Source organism: Peromyscus eremicus, chromosome 6 (assembly GCF_949786415.1).
Source record: "Peromyscus eremicus chromosome 6, PerEre_H2_v1, whole genome shotgun sequence".
Taxonomy (NCBI): domain Eukaryota; kingdom Metazoa; phylum Chordata; class Mammalia; order Rodentia; family Cricetidae; genus Peromyscus; species Peromyscus eremicus.
The window spans coordinates 60314437-60330913 of record NC_081421.1 but is presented as its reverse complement, the minus strand read 5'-3'; the positions used below and the strand labels follow the sequence as shown (position 1 = coordinate 60330913).

General features: G+C 43.4%; 1 protein-coding gene across 5 annotated transcripts in view; it reads right to left on the bottom strand.

Moving 5' to 3' along the window:
• Positions 1-40: 40 nt before the first annotated feature.
• Sh3d19 (SH3 domain containing 19) overlaps positions 41-16477 on the bottom strand; it is a 91253-nt gene continuing 74816 nt past the window's right edge. For 2 of the 5 annotated variants that reach the window (XM_059265559.1, XM_059265561.1), the window contains exons 15-22: positions 15154-15226; positions 14067-14197; positions 11600-11658; positions 8738-8940; positions 8300-8352; positions 5523-5727; positions 5024-5121; positions 41-1905 (exon numbers count right to left, since the gene is read on the bottom strand). In XM_059265559.1, the coding sequence (XP_059121542.1) occupies positions 1789-1905; positions 5024-5121; positions 5523-5727; positions 8300-8352; positions 8738-8940; positions 11600-11658; positions 14067-14197; positions 15154-15226 (939 nt within the window). In that variant the 3' untranslated portion in view covers positions 41-1788. The remainder of the gene's footprint in view (positions 1906-5023; positions 5122-5522; positions 5728-8299; positions 8353-8737; positions 8941-11599; positions 11659-14066; positions 14198-15153; positions 15227-16477) is intronic. The other 3 variants (XM_059265562.1, XM_059265563.1, XM_059265560.1) reach the window with 2 other exon arrangements.

The window sequence follows — 16477 nt, the reverse complement described above, 5'->3', positions numbered from 1 at the left end:
AAGATACCATCTACATTCCAAACATGCAGTACAGCCTGAGATAAGGAATTGAGAAGTTCAGTTCAGTTTATTATAGTGTCAAGGAGATACACAACTATTGCACTTATCATTCTGCTTACAGAAGGCCAATATTTAAGAGGAATTTTTTTCTTCAATAGAGATAGGTTTTTCAGAATTTTTACTATTAGATGTTGAAATCTCACAGTCAAAGATACTTCATGCCCCACTCCACACTCTTGACCCCTTCTTTCTCTTGTACAGCTGGCTACAAATGAGAATTGAGTTTGGATAACACTTTAAGTCATCCTAGTCTCATGATATTAATTTCAGTGAAAACTGATAAGAATTTTCCCTATACACTCTTCACCCAAAATGTAGTAGAAACTCCAGGTCCTAAATTCCAAAACCAAATGCCAGGAATAGAAAATTTAGTCAAAGACAAAGTAAATATTACTTCCTTACAGAAGCCAAGTGTTTGGGTAATCAGCAGTTGCCTAGCTTTTCAGAGAATGGGAAAAACACACAAACTAAGACGTGGTCCAGCACATGGAACTCTTCTCAAAAACAGAAGAAAGCCACGAACCTTGTTGGGAAGTGTCTCACATTTCCAGTGAAACGTTAACCCACTGATCCGTCGGGAAGATTGTCTTCAATCCATTTGGCTTTAGTTTGTAAACTGTAATTGATTCAGTCACGCAAGAACCACTTTTTAAGCTCAGAACGTGTTACCCTGGTCAGCAGGAAAGTGGTTCTTGTGTTTACTCCAATAACTGCAGAGATGAGCTGGGGGTGGGGGTGGGGGGCCGCACCAGTCTTCAGTCCTCTTAAATTATTTTTCCTTCTGATTACATTGAGAAGAAATGAGCTACGAGGCCTTGGTACTGTTTTTCATCTTGCCGTTTGCTCTGTACTCTACGATACTATCCATGATTCATATGTACTACTATAACATGACACAGCTTTTATGTATTACTGGGGTAATGCAAAGAAAATGAGTTTTCCTTTGGGTACCAGTAATTGTCAAAGGAATGATTGCAGATTCAGAAAGTGTGCTTTATAGTAACCCTGTTAACATAAAGTAGACACGGACGAAGAGATAGATAAGCGTGGCATGTCTGTGGGAGGGTTAGTTGTATTAGCAAGGCATCTCAGGGATGGTTTTGGTTGTTTTGACCCCTTCAAGTCCCTGGACAAATGCTGGGAAACACAAGGAGCATTTGGGGGAACATGAGCTTATTTCCCCACCTGCCTGTAAATGCTCCACTAGTTACCAAACGTTCTGTCCTGAAGCAAGACTTTGCCCTGGGACTAAGACTAATGTGCTCAAGCTGTTAGAGTTCATTTGAATATCAAAAACAAAATTCAGATTACCATCCATGTCCTGATAGTTACAGCATGTAGAATGTCAAACGTCCTCTCTTTAAACTAAAGTAGAAAATGAAGAAGCATGGTTAACTGATGGGGAGAGGGGTACGAGTATAGTTCCTGCTCGTCAGCCTCCCCACGCTGGCTGCCATCACCAGATGATTCCCCAGGGGACGTGTGCATCCGCCTGCCATCCCCACTAACGTTTCCCTGCTGACTTCCTCACTCACGGTTCACGTACACCTTCCCACTACGAACGAAGCTAAACTATAAAACCTACACGTCTTCCGCTCTCAGAAATCCTAGTGTACCACATACATCTCAGATACTTCTCTTTCTGTTAAAAAAATAGTGCAAAATATCTGATAGTCAAAGTGAATGTTCAAGTGAGTGCTCGTGGAAAGGAACAGCCAAGCTTCACCTTCAGCTGACTTGTAGAAACTGAACGTAGTTTTTGGGAAATATTCCAGATCTTCCCATGAGCTCTCCACTCATCCAGTCATCATCCACGGGCTCCAGCTCTGTTATTACATCTCCAGCCTGGAAGAAGACAGGAGTTAGAAATCATTATTGGTTTCTGCAGGGTATAAGCACAGAGCGTAGCCTACCTGGAGCGGCATGAATAATCTTCTCTTTATAGAACTCATTTATCTTGATTTGCAGAAGAGGATTAAATGATAAGCCACACAGATGATGTATACCTAATGATGACATTTGCTTGCAGGCCTCTTTTTCTCAAAGTAAACTCAATCCCCCACCACTGTCAGCCTTGCTGCGTACTGTTTCCTGCTTATGTTCACAATCCCTAATCTGAATCGCTCTTTAATCAATAACAGTATCAGCTATACACACACAAGCATACATATTTTCACCTAACAAGGGTTAACAGAATACCTACTACGTGGAAGACACTGTTCTTGGTAATACAGGTATAGTGAAGTAAATAACAGACTCACTCTAGAGTGGGAAGACAAGTAAGCCAACAGAGAGAGACAGAGAGCGCAGCTTTGCTACTCATGAGGGCCATCAAAGAAGGACAAACTGACAGTCATGCTTCCGTAAGGACTACAGATGAAAGAGTGAGCCATATGCTCCCTGTGTGCTTTGTCCTAGTCCGTTCCTTACAGAAGATGAACTTATTTAAACAGCTGTACTTCTAGAGATGAGTACTATTAGTATCCTCATTTTAGAGAGATATTTTTAGTGTGTGTGTGTGTGTGTGTGTGTGTGTGTGTGTGTATGTGTGTGTGTGTGTGTGTGTGTGTGTGTGTGTGTACAAGTGCCTGTGCATGTGTGTGTATATACATGTGGAAGCCAGAGGTTGATGCCAAGTGTCTCCCTTAGTCATTCTCTACCTTATATACCGAGGTAAGGTCCCTTACTTGAACTCAGAACTCAGTGATTCAGCTAGTATAGCTAGCCAGCTTGCGTTGGGGGTCCCTGTCTCCACCAGATTGCCCTGACCTCCTGGCATTTACGTGGCTCCCGGGCACCTGAATCCCGATCCTGACACATGCAGCAAGTGCCTTACCCACTGACTACCTCCCCAGCTCTAATTTCCTTGTTTCATAGGTGAAGAATCTGAAGCTCAGACGTCACGTAACTTGTCAGGATTGCACATACAATTAGTGTAGAGCCAGAATTCAAACCTCAGGGTATTCTAGGGCCCATATTCTTAACAAGAGGCTACGAGGCCACCGCAGTTCACAGTGGAAAGTTACTGTAAAGCTGCTTTGTATCAGCCTGAGCATATATATTACACTGTTTTAATTCTTGCTCCTGACAGTGTTTCCCTCTAACGTGTGGCTCATTCCATCCCTCCCTAGCCTCAGCATCCATTTTCGTCCAGGCCCATCTTACGTGCTTTGCCGTGACACAGAACACTGCTTTCTCCACATCTGTGTTAGCCACAGTGCTAGTGTGTCCTGCACGTGTGAAAATTATCCTTCCTTTGTCAGACGAAGACATAGGATTTTGTTCCTTATGGTGTCCAGTAACTTCGTAGAGCCTGGCTTTAAAGTTCTGCCACGGTCAAAGATGACCCTAGCTACTTCAAAAAATACCTTTACCAGGATAAATAGACTTCTTTGGAGCACTACTACACAGCTGTCTGCAGAACTTATTTGATTAAAGCCTTTCCTTTATGGAGAACGGACTGAAAACATGGAGACTATCAGATGTCATTTATCTGTTCTGCTTTGCTTAAATATGTAAAATTTTGGCTATTCAAAATTTGTTACAAACAAGTTACTTCTTATTTAAAGAGTCCCTCAGCAAAAACAAAAACAAAAACAAAAACAAAAACAAAAACCTCCACAACTATTTGACTTACAAGCCCCTTATTCGTGAAAACAACCTGTTCTTGGTGTGGTATGCTGTGGATTCTATGACTCGACATAAATGAAAGCCATAACACCCCAAAAGTTTGAATTCAGATTCTTCACCTGCAACAACATCTTATCTGGAGAAAAGGAATAAATCTTGAGCTGCAGATTTGCAAGGCTGAGAATGAGCAAGACATCAGTTTCCAAACTTAAGGAGTGTGTGGATCAAGGCATCAGAAAAAGATTAAAGTCACTAACTTAGAGATGCCTGACGTTTGTTAACAATATTTTATAGTAGAAATGATATTTTAATCTAGAAGAACAGTCTTGGAATAAAGGAACTATCACAAAGTAGGAGTTAGCAACTTCACGGCCACCTCTCCGGCAGCCCTGCGCGGCTGGCTAGCACCCTCTCTTGCTCACTCTGTGTGGACGAGTGAAACCTTTGTTTGGGCAGTTCTCCGTTCTGGGTCTCGTCTTAGCCCTCCGCTTCCGGAGGCTTTCACTCTTTGCTTGTGATGGAATGCCTTCAAAGACGGAGACTTTACCACTGTGCCACAGCTGTTTGGCAGCACCAACTACAACAGTCTCCCACAGTGCAGTCCCAAAGCTCTCTCTGCCCGGATGCTTTCCTCTGACCACGGCTCAGTAGAAACATACTTCATTTCCACATCAGGGAAAATAAGAGACACTTTTTTTGGTAAGGAAGATCAGGGTTATATTTGGATATTCTTTACAAAAATCTCCAAAATTCAGCTCAGCATTTTGGGGCTGTTTCCCAAAGCACTGGTGGGTGTCTTTGTGGACAAGAACAGCTCTTATCAGACTACTGTGGCAGACAGTAGCCAAAGCTGTCGGACTTTTCCATCCAGATGTTAGCAGCAGGCTGGGAGGGCTGAGGAAAACAGTCTTAATGAAAACTCCTATATCGAGATCTGATATTATAAAACCAAGCTACAGGGATTGTTTGAAGGCCGAGATTCCTCAGCTAAGGTTTTCCCTCAGTCCTTAAATGATGTTGATGATGCAAACTACCAGGCCTTAATCAGGCCTTATTCACTCGTTCTAGATACCCCTCTCCACTCCCCACCCCCCACCCCCCACTTTGGACAAGGTTCAAGCTAGCCTCAAATCTATGATCCTTCTACAATCTGCCTCCTGAGAACTGGAATTACAGGACTGTGTTACCATGCCCAGCTCTGTCCACTCTCTTCCCTTACCTAACAATTAGGGTCTGAGAGCTCTTCATTCTTAGGTAACGATCAACATTCCATTCACATGTGCATTGCAAAGTGTGTAGTGGTAATGAGGTATAAAAAGATACACAGCCTGACCTTGAAAGAGAGTTCATCTTCGTTTTCCCCGAGGAAATCATACAGGGCCTTGACCTTCCTCCCCTTCAATACTGTGGTAGCCATATTTTTTGCCTCAGCTGCAAAGACACAAGAATCTCAAATACGCGGGAAGACAATCACACAAAACACAAACATCCTAAGAACCTGTCTTGTCACTCTTTAAATATTTTCAATTAGTTTTGAATTTATTTACCTTGCAAAAAATAAAATAAAATAAAATAAAAATTAAAAAAAAAGGATGTTCACTTAGCAGGAAAAGAATTGTCCAAAGTCTATTAGTCAAAGTCTGCCATTATTTAGCGATATCTGTATCTTTTTCCCTCCACATAGCTGACATAGAAGTGTGGGAGTGACTTTATTGGTCATCTCCTCCCGATGTGGGTAAGAAACTGAAGCCAAACGTGATCAGAGGTAACGGAATATATACTGTTTAAGCCTGGGGCCCTTGAAGAGTAAGTCACCTCAGCAGCTGCCGTACCTGGGCAGGGCTGCACAAACACTGCCGGGAAGATGCCTTCCCTGTCATGCAGTCGGCCCCGGTACCAGTCCGAGTCTAACCGCTCAAGGATCAGGATCCGGTCTCCACGTTTGAAGGACAGGTCCTCGCTGGTCTCTGCTGTGAAGCTGTGAAGAGCCTTGCACCACTCTCCAGAAATGCTGCTCTCCTGTTTCAAAGCGGGAGTCTGGTAAGGAACGTGAGGGTTTATCCCAAGGCTTCAAAGATGATGAGGAATAAAAGCTAAGGAGTCATGGGGGCTGGTGGGATGGCTCAGTGGTTAAGAGCACATGCTTCTTTCCTAGAAGCCCAGAGTTCAGTTCTCTAGGACCCATGTCAGGCAGTTCACAACCATCTGTAACTCTAACACAAGGGGGATCTAACACCCTTGCTGGCCTCTGAGGGCATTCACATGCATGTGTAAACATACTCAAATAAATAGATAAGTATACAAAAGAGCAAAGGTATTATAAGAGTTCAAAACCTGAAGTTTTCTTCAAATTATCTAATATTTTATGTTACTGTCAAGTTTTAGGAATAAATTTCCAGTAGCTTTTTTCTTAAAGTATAATTTTAAGTGACAAGTGTGACGGAATTTGTGGTTTTGCTACTTTTAAGGAACATGCAATATTTAAGCAGAAACGTTTCTCTTGTGATCTATTCTAAGATCACAAGAAGATAGGCGACTTCTGTCTAATTCTCCATTGAGAACATCTTCTGTGGTGCTGGAGACATGGCTCAGCATTGCAGAGGACTTAGGTTTGGTTCCCAGCACCCACACGACAGCTTAAAACTGCCTGTCACTCAAGTTCCAGAGGATAAGACATTCTCTTCTTGCCTCCACAGGTTCCTGCACACACACGCGCGCGCACGCACACACACACACACACACACACACACACACACACACACTCTCTCTCGGAGAACACGTGGGGCTGGAGAGATGGCCGGGAGCTTAAGAGCACTGCTGCTCTTCCAGAGGACCCGGGATTGGTTCCCAGCACTCAATGGTGCCTCACAATCCTCTGGGACTCCAGTTTCAGGGGATCTGATGCCTCCCTGTTTTGGTCTCCCATGGCACTGCATGGTCATGATGCACAGAATACATACAACACAAATACCCACTCAAATAAAAGATAAAATGAAAAAGAAAGTTTTTTAAAAAAGAATACTTATCCATCAGGCACAGTGGTACACACCTTTAATCCCAGTCCCTAGGAGGCAGAAGCAGGCTGATTGATCTCTCTAGAGTTTGAAGCCTGTCTGTCTACATAGCAAAGCCATGTCTTCAGCTTTCCCAGTGCATTAGAGGAAGGTTCTGCCCTGTGAAGAGGCAGCTCTTCCAAGCTGGATGGGAGCTCCAGGTTTCAGAACCTCTAACAGGCAGTGGAGGGTACAGGTCAAGAGCAAAGACCGTGTAGCCAGGCAGGCAAGGGTTCCAGATCTGGCCCTGCCATTTCCTGTGTGACACCAGGCTTCTCTGAGATTCGGTTTCATTTAAGGGTTGCTGTGAGAGTCAAGTGATGGGACACAGAGAGAACACTTTCTACGGTGGAACACTTTCTACTTCCCTTCTCAGTAACTGCTCGACCAAAACAAAAACCAAAAGCATAAAAAAAATAAAAACCCCTTACCTGCTAGGTTTGGTGGCTCACACCTGTAATCCCAACACTTGGGAAGCGGAGGCAGGAGAACTGCCATATATTTGAGGCCAGCTTGGGCTACAGAATGAGATTCTGTCTCAAAACAAAGCACAAACCAAAAAAAAAAAATAAAAAAAAATAAAAAAAGGAAAAATAAACAAAAAACCCAACCCAAACAAACTGTCTAATAGTGTGTGTGCTGTGGGATGTTCTGTATGTCAAATATGTTGCTGTGATTGGTTAGTAAATAAAACACTGATTGGCCAGTAGCCAGGCAGGAAGAATAGGCGGGACAAGCAGAGAAGAGAATTCTGGGAAGTGGAAGGCTGAGTCAGAGACACTGCCAGCTGCCACCATGACAAGCAGCATGTGAAGATGCCGGTAAGCCACAAGCCACGTGGCAAGGTATAGATTTATAGAAATGGATTAATTTAAGCTATAAGAACAGTTAGCAACAAGCCCACCACGGCCATACAGTTTGTAAGCAATATAAGTCTCTGTGTTTACTTGGTCGGGTCTGAGCGGCTGTGGGACTGGCAGGTGAGAGAGATTTGTCCTGACTATGGGCCAGGCAGGAAAACTCTAGCTACGTGTGTGTGTGTGTGTGTGTGTGTGTGTGTGTGTGTGTGTGTGTAGGTCATGAAACTGGAATGAAGACCATGAGAGAGGAAGAAGAGTTTTAGGGAGAGAGGAGAGAGAGAGGGCACCAGACGTGGTTGTGCATGCTTGTGTTATCAGCACTTGGGAGGTAGAGGCAGGATGATAAGGCGTTCAAGGCCAGCCTGGGCTACACAGACCCTAACTCAACACCCCTCTACACAGAAGAGAGCATGGCATGGAGCACATGTGACATGAAAACAGACATGGGGACTATTTGGGAGGAAGAAGGGGAAGGAGAGACCAAAAGGCATAGTGCCTGTTTTCTCACTTCCTATCAGAGTCTGCACGGCTTCCCAAGAATTGTCTGTACAGTATTATACCAACCATCCCATCTACTGCAAATGTTCACTATATAACAAGAAAAGTGGTCTCATACTGTTTTCTCTCAATAATTGAGTATCAGTTCTCCCAGGGTTTAGATGCGAATAACTACAGTTGTTCAGTCAAGCAGCCTACCTGAGAATTCGAGCCAGGGTTTTCGTTTTTGGTCTTTGGTGGCACCTTTGTGTCTACATTAAAAAAAAAAAAAAAAAGTCAGACGAAAAGACTATATAGTTTTAGAGGAAAATTGTTGGTGGGGTAAGAGTGTGGAGCCTGGGATTCCAGACCAGTCTCTTTAGGTGTCAGCTTCCTGGGACTGTTTATTTAACTGTAGACCAGGACTCACAATTAACTGTACAATCCACTGTCTAAAAGTCTTAGTCATTTCTCAGCCATTGCTAACTACCTAAAACAATAAATAAAACCAGTTTCCGACATAAATTTCCATTCAAAGTAAGTTTTCCTTCTACCTATGAATACAATATGGATTATTAAGCGTCTTAAGTGTTATTAGTCACTGGTTCATTTGAATTAGACAAGGACACAATAAGCACGCATATTCTCCATACTCACTTAAAATATTTGCACCAGATGTGGGATGATCCTCAACAAGTTCCACAAAGTTAAGGGGGAAAATCCCAGTTCGGTCTCGAATCTCTCCTCTGGCCCATTCCTCATTCACATACTCCTTGAGAATAATTACTTCTCCCTCTGAGAAACTTAACTCATCCTTCTGGTCTCCGATATATTCAAACCGGGCAACACATCGTGGGCCTCTGGACAAAGAAGAATATGGGTACGGGTTAAACTTATGAGCATTAACAGAACAATGAAGACCCTAATTGGCTTTACTTTCAAGCTATCATTAAGCAACACTTTTTGTTTGCTTTTGTTTTTATTTTTTTGAGACAGGGTTTCTCTGTGTAGCGTTGGCTGTCTTGGAACTCACTCTGTAGATTCAAGGTGTGCACCACCACCTGCTGGCTCAGAAACACTTCTCAAGACAGAAAAAAGTGACCGGGTGGTGGCAGCTGTGGCAGTGCGTGCCTTTAATCCTGGCACTCGGGAGGCAGGGGCAGGCCTCTGTGAGTCTGAGACGAGCCTGATCTACAGAGGGAACCCCAGGACAGCCAAGGCTACACAGAGAAACTCTGCTCGAAAAACAAACAACCAAACCAAAACCAAAACCAAACCACAACAAAAACCAGAATAAAGTGTTCTCTAGTAGTAACTTTAAAAAAGCTTTTCAACTTGCTTCAGTCTTTCAATAAATATCCTGTTTATTTTGGAACAAGGTATATTTGCTCTATGAAAAAAACTTCCACGAAAATACATCTAAAAATGTCTAAACGACAAGGCTAATTTCTAGATAGGGAAGCTCTTCACACAGAAGGGCCAGGCTCAAGGGTAGAGACTTCAAGCGTCATTCCAGACCAGCAGCTGACTGACTGGTAGTCTACACTGCACATCTGCCTTTTGGTCAGTTTTTATTTAATTACAGAATCTCCCCAGACTCCATGTGTCTGTGTCTTTGTGCCAAAGTCATGCATGGCCCAGTCTGAACCCTTTCAATCACGAACACGCTGGGATTGGGAGTACTCCCCCTGAGAATCTCAGGGCAAGACATCAAAGTCTTGCTTAAGAATGAGGACAGTAGGAGAGGAGCATCTGCCAGGCAGAGGGGACGCTCACTCTGCACTCGCTGCACCAGCGAGCTGAAGGTCCAAAGGAGCCTAATAAGTTAGAAGGCTGAGGAAAACAGAAAGTTGGCAAAGCGCGCCATCTTCCATCCATGTGGTTGCTCTGCAAGGATTGTGTACCGCCTCTAAGAAGGCTGCGTTCCTGAGACTGGAACACCCTTTAGTGATCTGCAGTTTTGATGGAAAAATAAGAGGCAAGCGGAGAGAGAGCTTGGTCCGTAGAAGGCTCGATTTAATACCAGACCTTTGATTTGAGGCCTCAGAAAGCAAGGGTCAGCAGCAGAAATCTAACAAGAAAACAACTGCCTGTAACAGAAAGGCTGGCCCTTGCTGAATTCAAATTCTGATCGAAGCTGGGTCAGTAGATCAATGGCTGTTCAAGCCTGTTTAAACTCAGCCTGCCCGGGGGGTATCTGTTGTTCAGAGTAGAAATGCAGCCTGAAGTACCAATGACTGGATGCCGTGGCCCCGAAAGTTTTCCTATTTGTGATAACCTTTGCATTTATTGTCTCCAGTCCCCTGGGAACGCCTCCTTATGCCTGACCTATTCACAGACAGGTTTACAGTCTTCACCAGGTAGTGAATTGTACTAATTTGCTCATTTTACTAGAATATAAAGCTGCATTGTGGCGGGGCTTTAAATCACACAAGAGTAACGACGAGGCCTAAAAGGCACATAAATCCCTGGAAAGGTCTCATGAACACAGGAACACACAGGAGGAGGCCGCAGCTTAACTCTTCTCTCACTTTTGTCTAGTCCTTAAAAACAAAACACTACAAGATGTCTACCAGGGTGCAGTTTCTTAGTTTCATAGGTGGGATTCGAACCCAGAGCTGTATACACTGCTAGGCAAGCATTTGGCCACTGAGCCGGGCCCTGGCCTCACCTGGCTATTTTTTGTAGGATTCATAGTTCTATAAGATAGACATATTTTTCATGAGGAAAACAGTTGAAGTTTCTAGAAAAGCTGTTAACAAACACCAGGAAGCCACACTAAAAACTCACTGATGACAAGATCATCTCTGCAGGTTACAGCCAGGCCAGGGCAAGTTCCGTGAGACTGCTTGGTCACTGTCCCCAGGCCTGCATGGAAGGCTGCTTAAGCTGGCTTCTATCAGCCTGCTGCATGGACTTTTAAATGTGTTTCTTTTTTAACAGTTTTCTTTTTTTATTCATTATGCGTATGAATGTTTTGCCTGAAGTATATATGTGCACCACACGTATGCCTGGTACCCACAGAGGTCAGAAGAAAGCACTGGATCTCCTGGAACTGGAGTTACAGATGGTTGTGAGCCACATGTGGGTGCTAAACCCAGGTCCTCTGTAAGTTGCTCTTAATCGATGCACCATTTTTCCAGGCTCTCCTTCTCTCCTTCCTTCCCTCTCTCTCTTTCTTTTCCCTCTGCCCCCCCTCTAAATGGTGTGGATGTGCATGCACACACCTCAGAGGCCAGCAGAGGGCACCAGATCCCCTAGAACTGGAGTTGGGTGATTTGTAAGCTACCTAATGTGGGTGCTGGGAATTGAACTTGGGTCCTCTACAGGCACAGGATGCATCCTAACCACTGAGCCATGTCTCCAGCCTCTCACTATCACATGCTAAGCAAATAAAATTTCCTCAGAATTGAAGACACTGAGAATCTGGCTAATCATGCAATGGAAATGATTAAGCTTAGAAATCCTTCATTTCTTCCTCCTTTTTATTTTGTACAAAAGCACACAGACCCAACTTACTTAGCACAGTGAGACGAAAATGATTCTCTTTTTCCACCTCTTCCTTCTGGAATATCAACCTAGGAAAGACAAAATCAGGGCAACACTTGCTTTTTTTTCATAATTTGGTTGAGATAAATTTAACATCAAGTAATTAGGAAATGCATGATTACAATTCAACAGGGAAGCTAGCTGTTGAATGGATTGGAGGTATAGTTGCTGAACACTAAGAAAACCAAAAGTGAGTTTTGGAAAAAATGTACAGGTTCAGCTGGATGTGGCGACACACTCCTATAACACTAGCACACAGGAGGCTGAGGCAGGAGGATCATGAGGTGGAGGCTAGCCTCTGCTACAGTAGTAAGACCCTGTCTAAAACACTCTTGTAACACCAGCACACAGGAGGCTGAGGCAGGAGGATCATGAGGTGGAGGCTAGCCTCTGCTACAGTAGTAAGACCCTGTCTAAAACACTCTTGCAACACCAGCACACAGGAGGCTGAGGCAGGAGGATCATGAGGTGGAGGCTAGCCTCTGCTACAGTAGTAAGACCCTGTCTAAAACACTCTTGCAACACCAGCACACAGGAGGCTGAGGCAGGAGGATCATGAGGTGGAGGCTAGCCTCTGCTACAGTAGTGAGACCCTGTCTAAAACACTCTTGCAACACCAGCACACAGGAGGCTGAGGCAGGAGGATCATGAGGTGGAGGCTAGCCTCTGCTACAGTAGTGAGACCCTGTCCCAAAGGGGTGGAGGGAGAACAGCTTCTGATGTAGTCTTCCTTAAGCAACCAATCACCCTGCGGCCGTGAGCACATTAACATCATTCTATCCCTGAGAATTCTCTACATTCTCTCCGAGGGTAGCCTTCGGCCATCAGCCATGAGGTCATGAAGCTGTTGCCCTGTTCAAACGAAGAGCAGGATTTGGCAACACTTCCTGGTCCCCAAATGAGGCGATTGATCACATTTGTGGATTCTCTCTATATTGAAGGGGACTTTCCCCCTTCACTACCAACAGGGTAGGAAGAAAGCAGTACGTACTAAATGAGTGTCCACTAAGCGCCAGGCACTTCAGTAAATAGCAGAGCTGGGCTGGAGGAAAACTCTCGGCCATACGCATGCAGTGAAAAGCTACTTAAGACTGTGAGGTCTATATTAGATCAACGCCCTTCTAAATAAATTCTCTAAGTTTGATGTTTTAAAACAACTTTTTAAACTTGTGGGCTTAGGAATAACATTTATACCAATAATGTGGCCGACTGGGTGTGATTGATTGCAGTGTGGTAATTGTGCTTTTTAAAGCCCCGTTACACTGAGCAGAAGAAAAATGGAGAGTGCTAAAACTAACATCACTCTTAATATTAATTTAGGGAATGTGGTTAGATTTCTCCAAAGAACCAGGCCACATCGACACTGGGCAGTTTTGAAGATCTACATTTCATAATCCAAGAGACTCAAACTCTTCTCTATTTGAAAAATACAGATTTTCTGTTACACTTTTTGAAGTTTCTGATGTAATGGAAAATTATCATTTTTTCCCCCTTCAAAATAAGCTGTTAACTTTTAAGCTAGCATTGGTATTTCATAGTATCAATAGGTTATATCAAGGAGTGAGTCATATTTTTCTCATTAACACAAGTATTCAAGGAGCAATCTTGTTTTGTCCCTATGTTTCACAGTTACTGAGGCTTGGCATGAAAACCGTCAACATGCTGGAGTGTGTTCACAAAGTTAAGCTATAGGCGCCCTACAATTTTTTTTGTTTTTGTTTTTGTTTTTTGTTTTGTTTTTCGAGACAGGGTTTCTCTGTGTAGCTTTGCGCCTTTCCTGGAACTCACTCTGTAGCCCAGGCTGGCCTTGAACTCACGAGATCCACCTGGCTCTGCCTTCCGAGTGCTGGGATTAAAGGCGTGAGCCACCACCACCCAGCTACGCCCTACAATTTTGATGCTTCAATAATATCATTTTCTCCAACCAGACTTGAAAATATTATGTGAAAAACCATTAGTGGACCACTCCCTCCAGTGAAAGTGCCTTGGTACCCTCAGACTGACATGGTACCTCAGGACCACAGAACACCCCTTCAGAACTGCCTAATAGCACTAAACTCGTGTTCATTGAAGAATTAACATACATCCGTAAGTGCTTCAGAACCCTCCAAGGATAAATGATCTACCCACTGATCATCCTTCATCGGAGCATGGTGGGCTCAGCAGTGGACACACGACTGAAGATAATGATCCACCCCCACCCCCCCAGACTCTAGCAGCAAGGGGTAGGGCCCTGTGAATCCTTATCTCTTCCATAACTGATTGCTGACAGAGCCAGTCTGTGTGGGGAAAAGATTTATTTTAAAAATGTCCAAATGGCAATGATCAAGAGAAGATAGAAAAGAGGAACTCACGACTTATAGTTCCCCTTTCTCACCTGTGAGTCTCACTGAACCACTGCATCTGTGGCCAAATAAAATACACAGAACCCACTTACAATAACTTTGACGTAATTGGCAGGAAAGACGCCAGTCTGGTTTCTACATTTCCCTCTGTACCATTCTGCATCGATTTTTTCGAGAAGATAAACAATTTCTCCAGATGTGAGACTCAGATCATCTGCCTGCTCTGTAATACAGAATTAGTGACACACGATGAATTACCCCAGCCGCACACGTGACTAAAGGCGTAGAACAAAGCAGCTTTTAGATCTGTCCACAGCGGCCCTATATTCTACTGATCCTAAGACAGACTAGATTACACGGATCAAATTATTTTTTTGCATAACATTTTATTTAAAAAATTTGACATTAGAGGGTCTCTTTTCTAAGACCAGATTAGATATATCCACCAAGGGAAACCGTTTTTAAAACCACCATTGTCCTGGCCAGTGGTTCCCTCTGTGCCAATGTAAGCCTCTTGCTGAAAACACATTTAATACTGAAAGGCCTTTATAGACATGGCATGATACACTGACCATTATTCCCAGTCACCCTGAAAAGCCATTCCAACTTCAGATATTAACTAAGGGAGTACTACAGCTCTTCAGGAAGAAAATTTATCTGCACTAAAATAAAAACCAGCCTGTTAAGTAAATATAAGTAAGTTGTAAACAGTTTTTTAAAAAATTAGCAGCCTTGGCTAGGAAGGATAACTTAAAATGATTACAAAAATCTAATATTTTGATCTCCTAGGTAAGTGGTGGGTGAGACACATTAAAAAAATCTTTTTTAAAAGCCCATTTTATTAAATTAGAATTAACTTCATCACAATGCTAAACAAGTAAATATTCTAGCCTGAGCCCCTGAAAGATGCTGTTTTGAGCTATAACTTCATCACAGAGTTAAAGTTTGTAACTGGAAAGCAATGGCCATTTTTCCTTTGTATGGGGGACCCCCATCCCTCTCAAAGGATGGCTTTCCAGCTAAGCCTTCTGGCATGACTGGGTGCACGGTGCCTTCCTGAAGGCAGAGTTGATGGATGAGACGATATCCACAGTCAGGATTCTACAGGCACAGACAACGAGGAAGGAAGGCTTGACAGGGTATCGCAGGGCTCCATCAGCTTATTATTTACGTCCTTACCTGCTGGGAAATCGTGAAGAACCACAGCATGGGGAGCACCACTGTCCACAGGCTTCTGAGTGTGGCCTGAATCCTTGGGGGAAAAACAGGGCTATCAATGGAGTGTGCAGGATAGCACTGGTTGCATTATTCACTCTGAGATCATTTTTTTTTTCTTGTTAGAGTCCCCCCAAAAGAATTGCTATGAGCACCAGATGTGAACCACACAGTTGAGCTAGACAAGGGAATCATTATCACCTGGAAAAAGATTGTGTCCTTGCCAGAGAGGGGGCAGAAATGACTTTCAATTGCATATCATTAAGCATTTCTTTCTTTTTTTTTTTTTAAATAATTTAAGATTTTATTTATTATGTATATAGTGTTCTGTCTGCATTATGCCTGCAGGTCAGAAGAGGGCACCAGATCTCATGTGGTTGCTAGGAATTGAACTCAGGACCTCTAGAAGAGCAGCCAGTGCTCTTAACCTCTGAGCCATCTCTCCAGTCCCCATTAAGCATTTCTTTTCCAAGATTTACTTATTTCATGCATATGGGTGTTTTCCCTGCACGTATGTCTGTACATCACACAAGTGCCTGGCACCTACAGAGACCAGAAGAAGGCATCGGATCCCCTGGAACTGGACATACTTGGAACTGAACCTGTGTCCTCTAAAAGAGTAACAATAGGTCTCTTAACCACTGAGTCATCTCTCCAGTCCCCTAAGCATTTTGATCTTAAAGGAAGAACCTAAAACAAGACAGCTTTAACTTTAAGAACTTTCAAGGAAACAAAACTAAACAGCAAAACACTTATCCTACCTCAAAGTGGTGAGATTTAGCCACTTTGCCTTCCAATGGTCCTTTTCCCCTTCAACTGACCAACTTAAAAGTTAAAGGGCAGAGCTTTCAAAGCTGAGCCCACCCCGCTGGAAGAGAATGAAGCTCTGTATTTATGTTCTTGCTTTCTGCAGTGAAAAGAGCTAATGACTTCCCACAAAAGTATAATTCACAGGAGAAACCACTTCATTTATTACCACTTAACTGAATACATTCTCTAGTCTGAAAGCAATGTTATCTACCATGCTTGGCCTTTCTTTTTAATCTGAATGGCTTATTCAACAGCAATTCTGAGTAAATTAGCAACGAGAATATACTATTCTTTAGCTAGGTAAACAATGGCCTGGATCAGCTGGAGGAGAGGGTGAGGTTGAAGAGGTACACTTCAGGACTGACAAGCAGTTGCTTCTCTGGTTTTACTTTGTTTCTTATTGTTGTCGTTCTTCCTCCTCCTCCTCCTCCTCCTCCTCCTCCTCCTCCTCCTCCTCCTCCTCCTTCTGCTTCTTTTT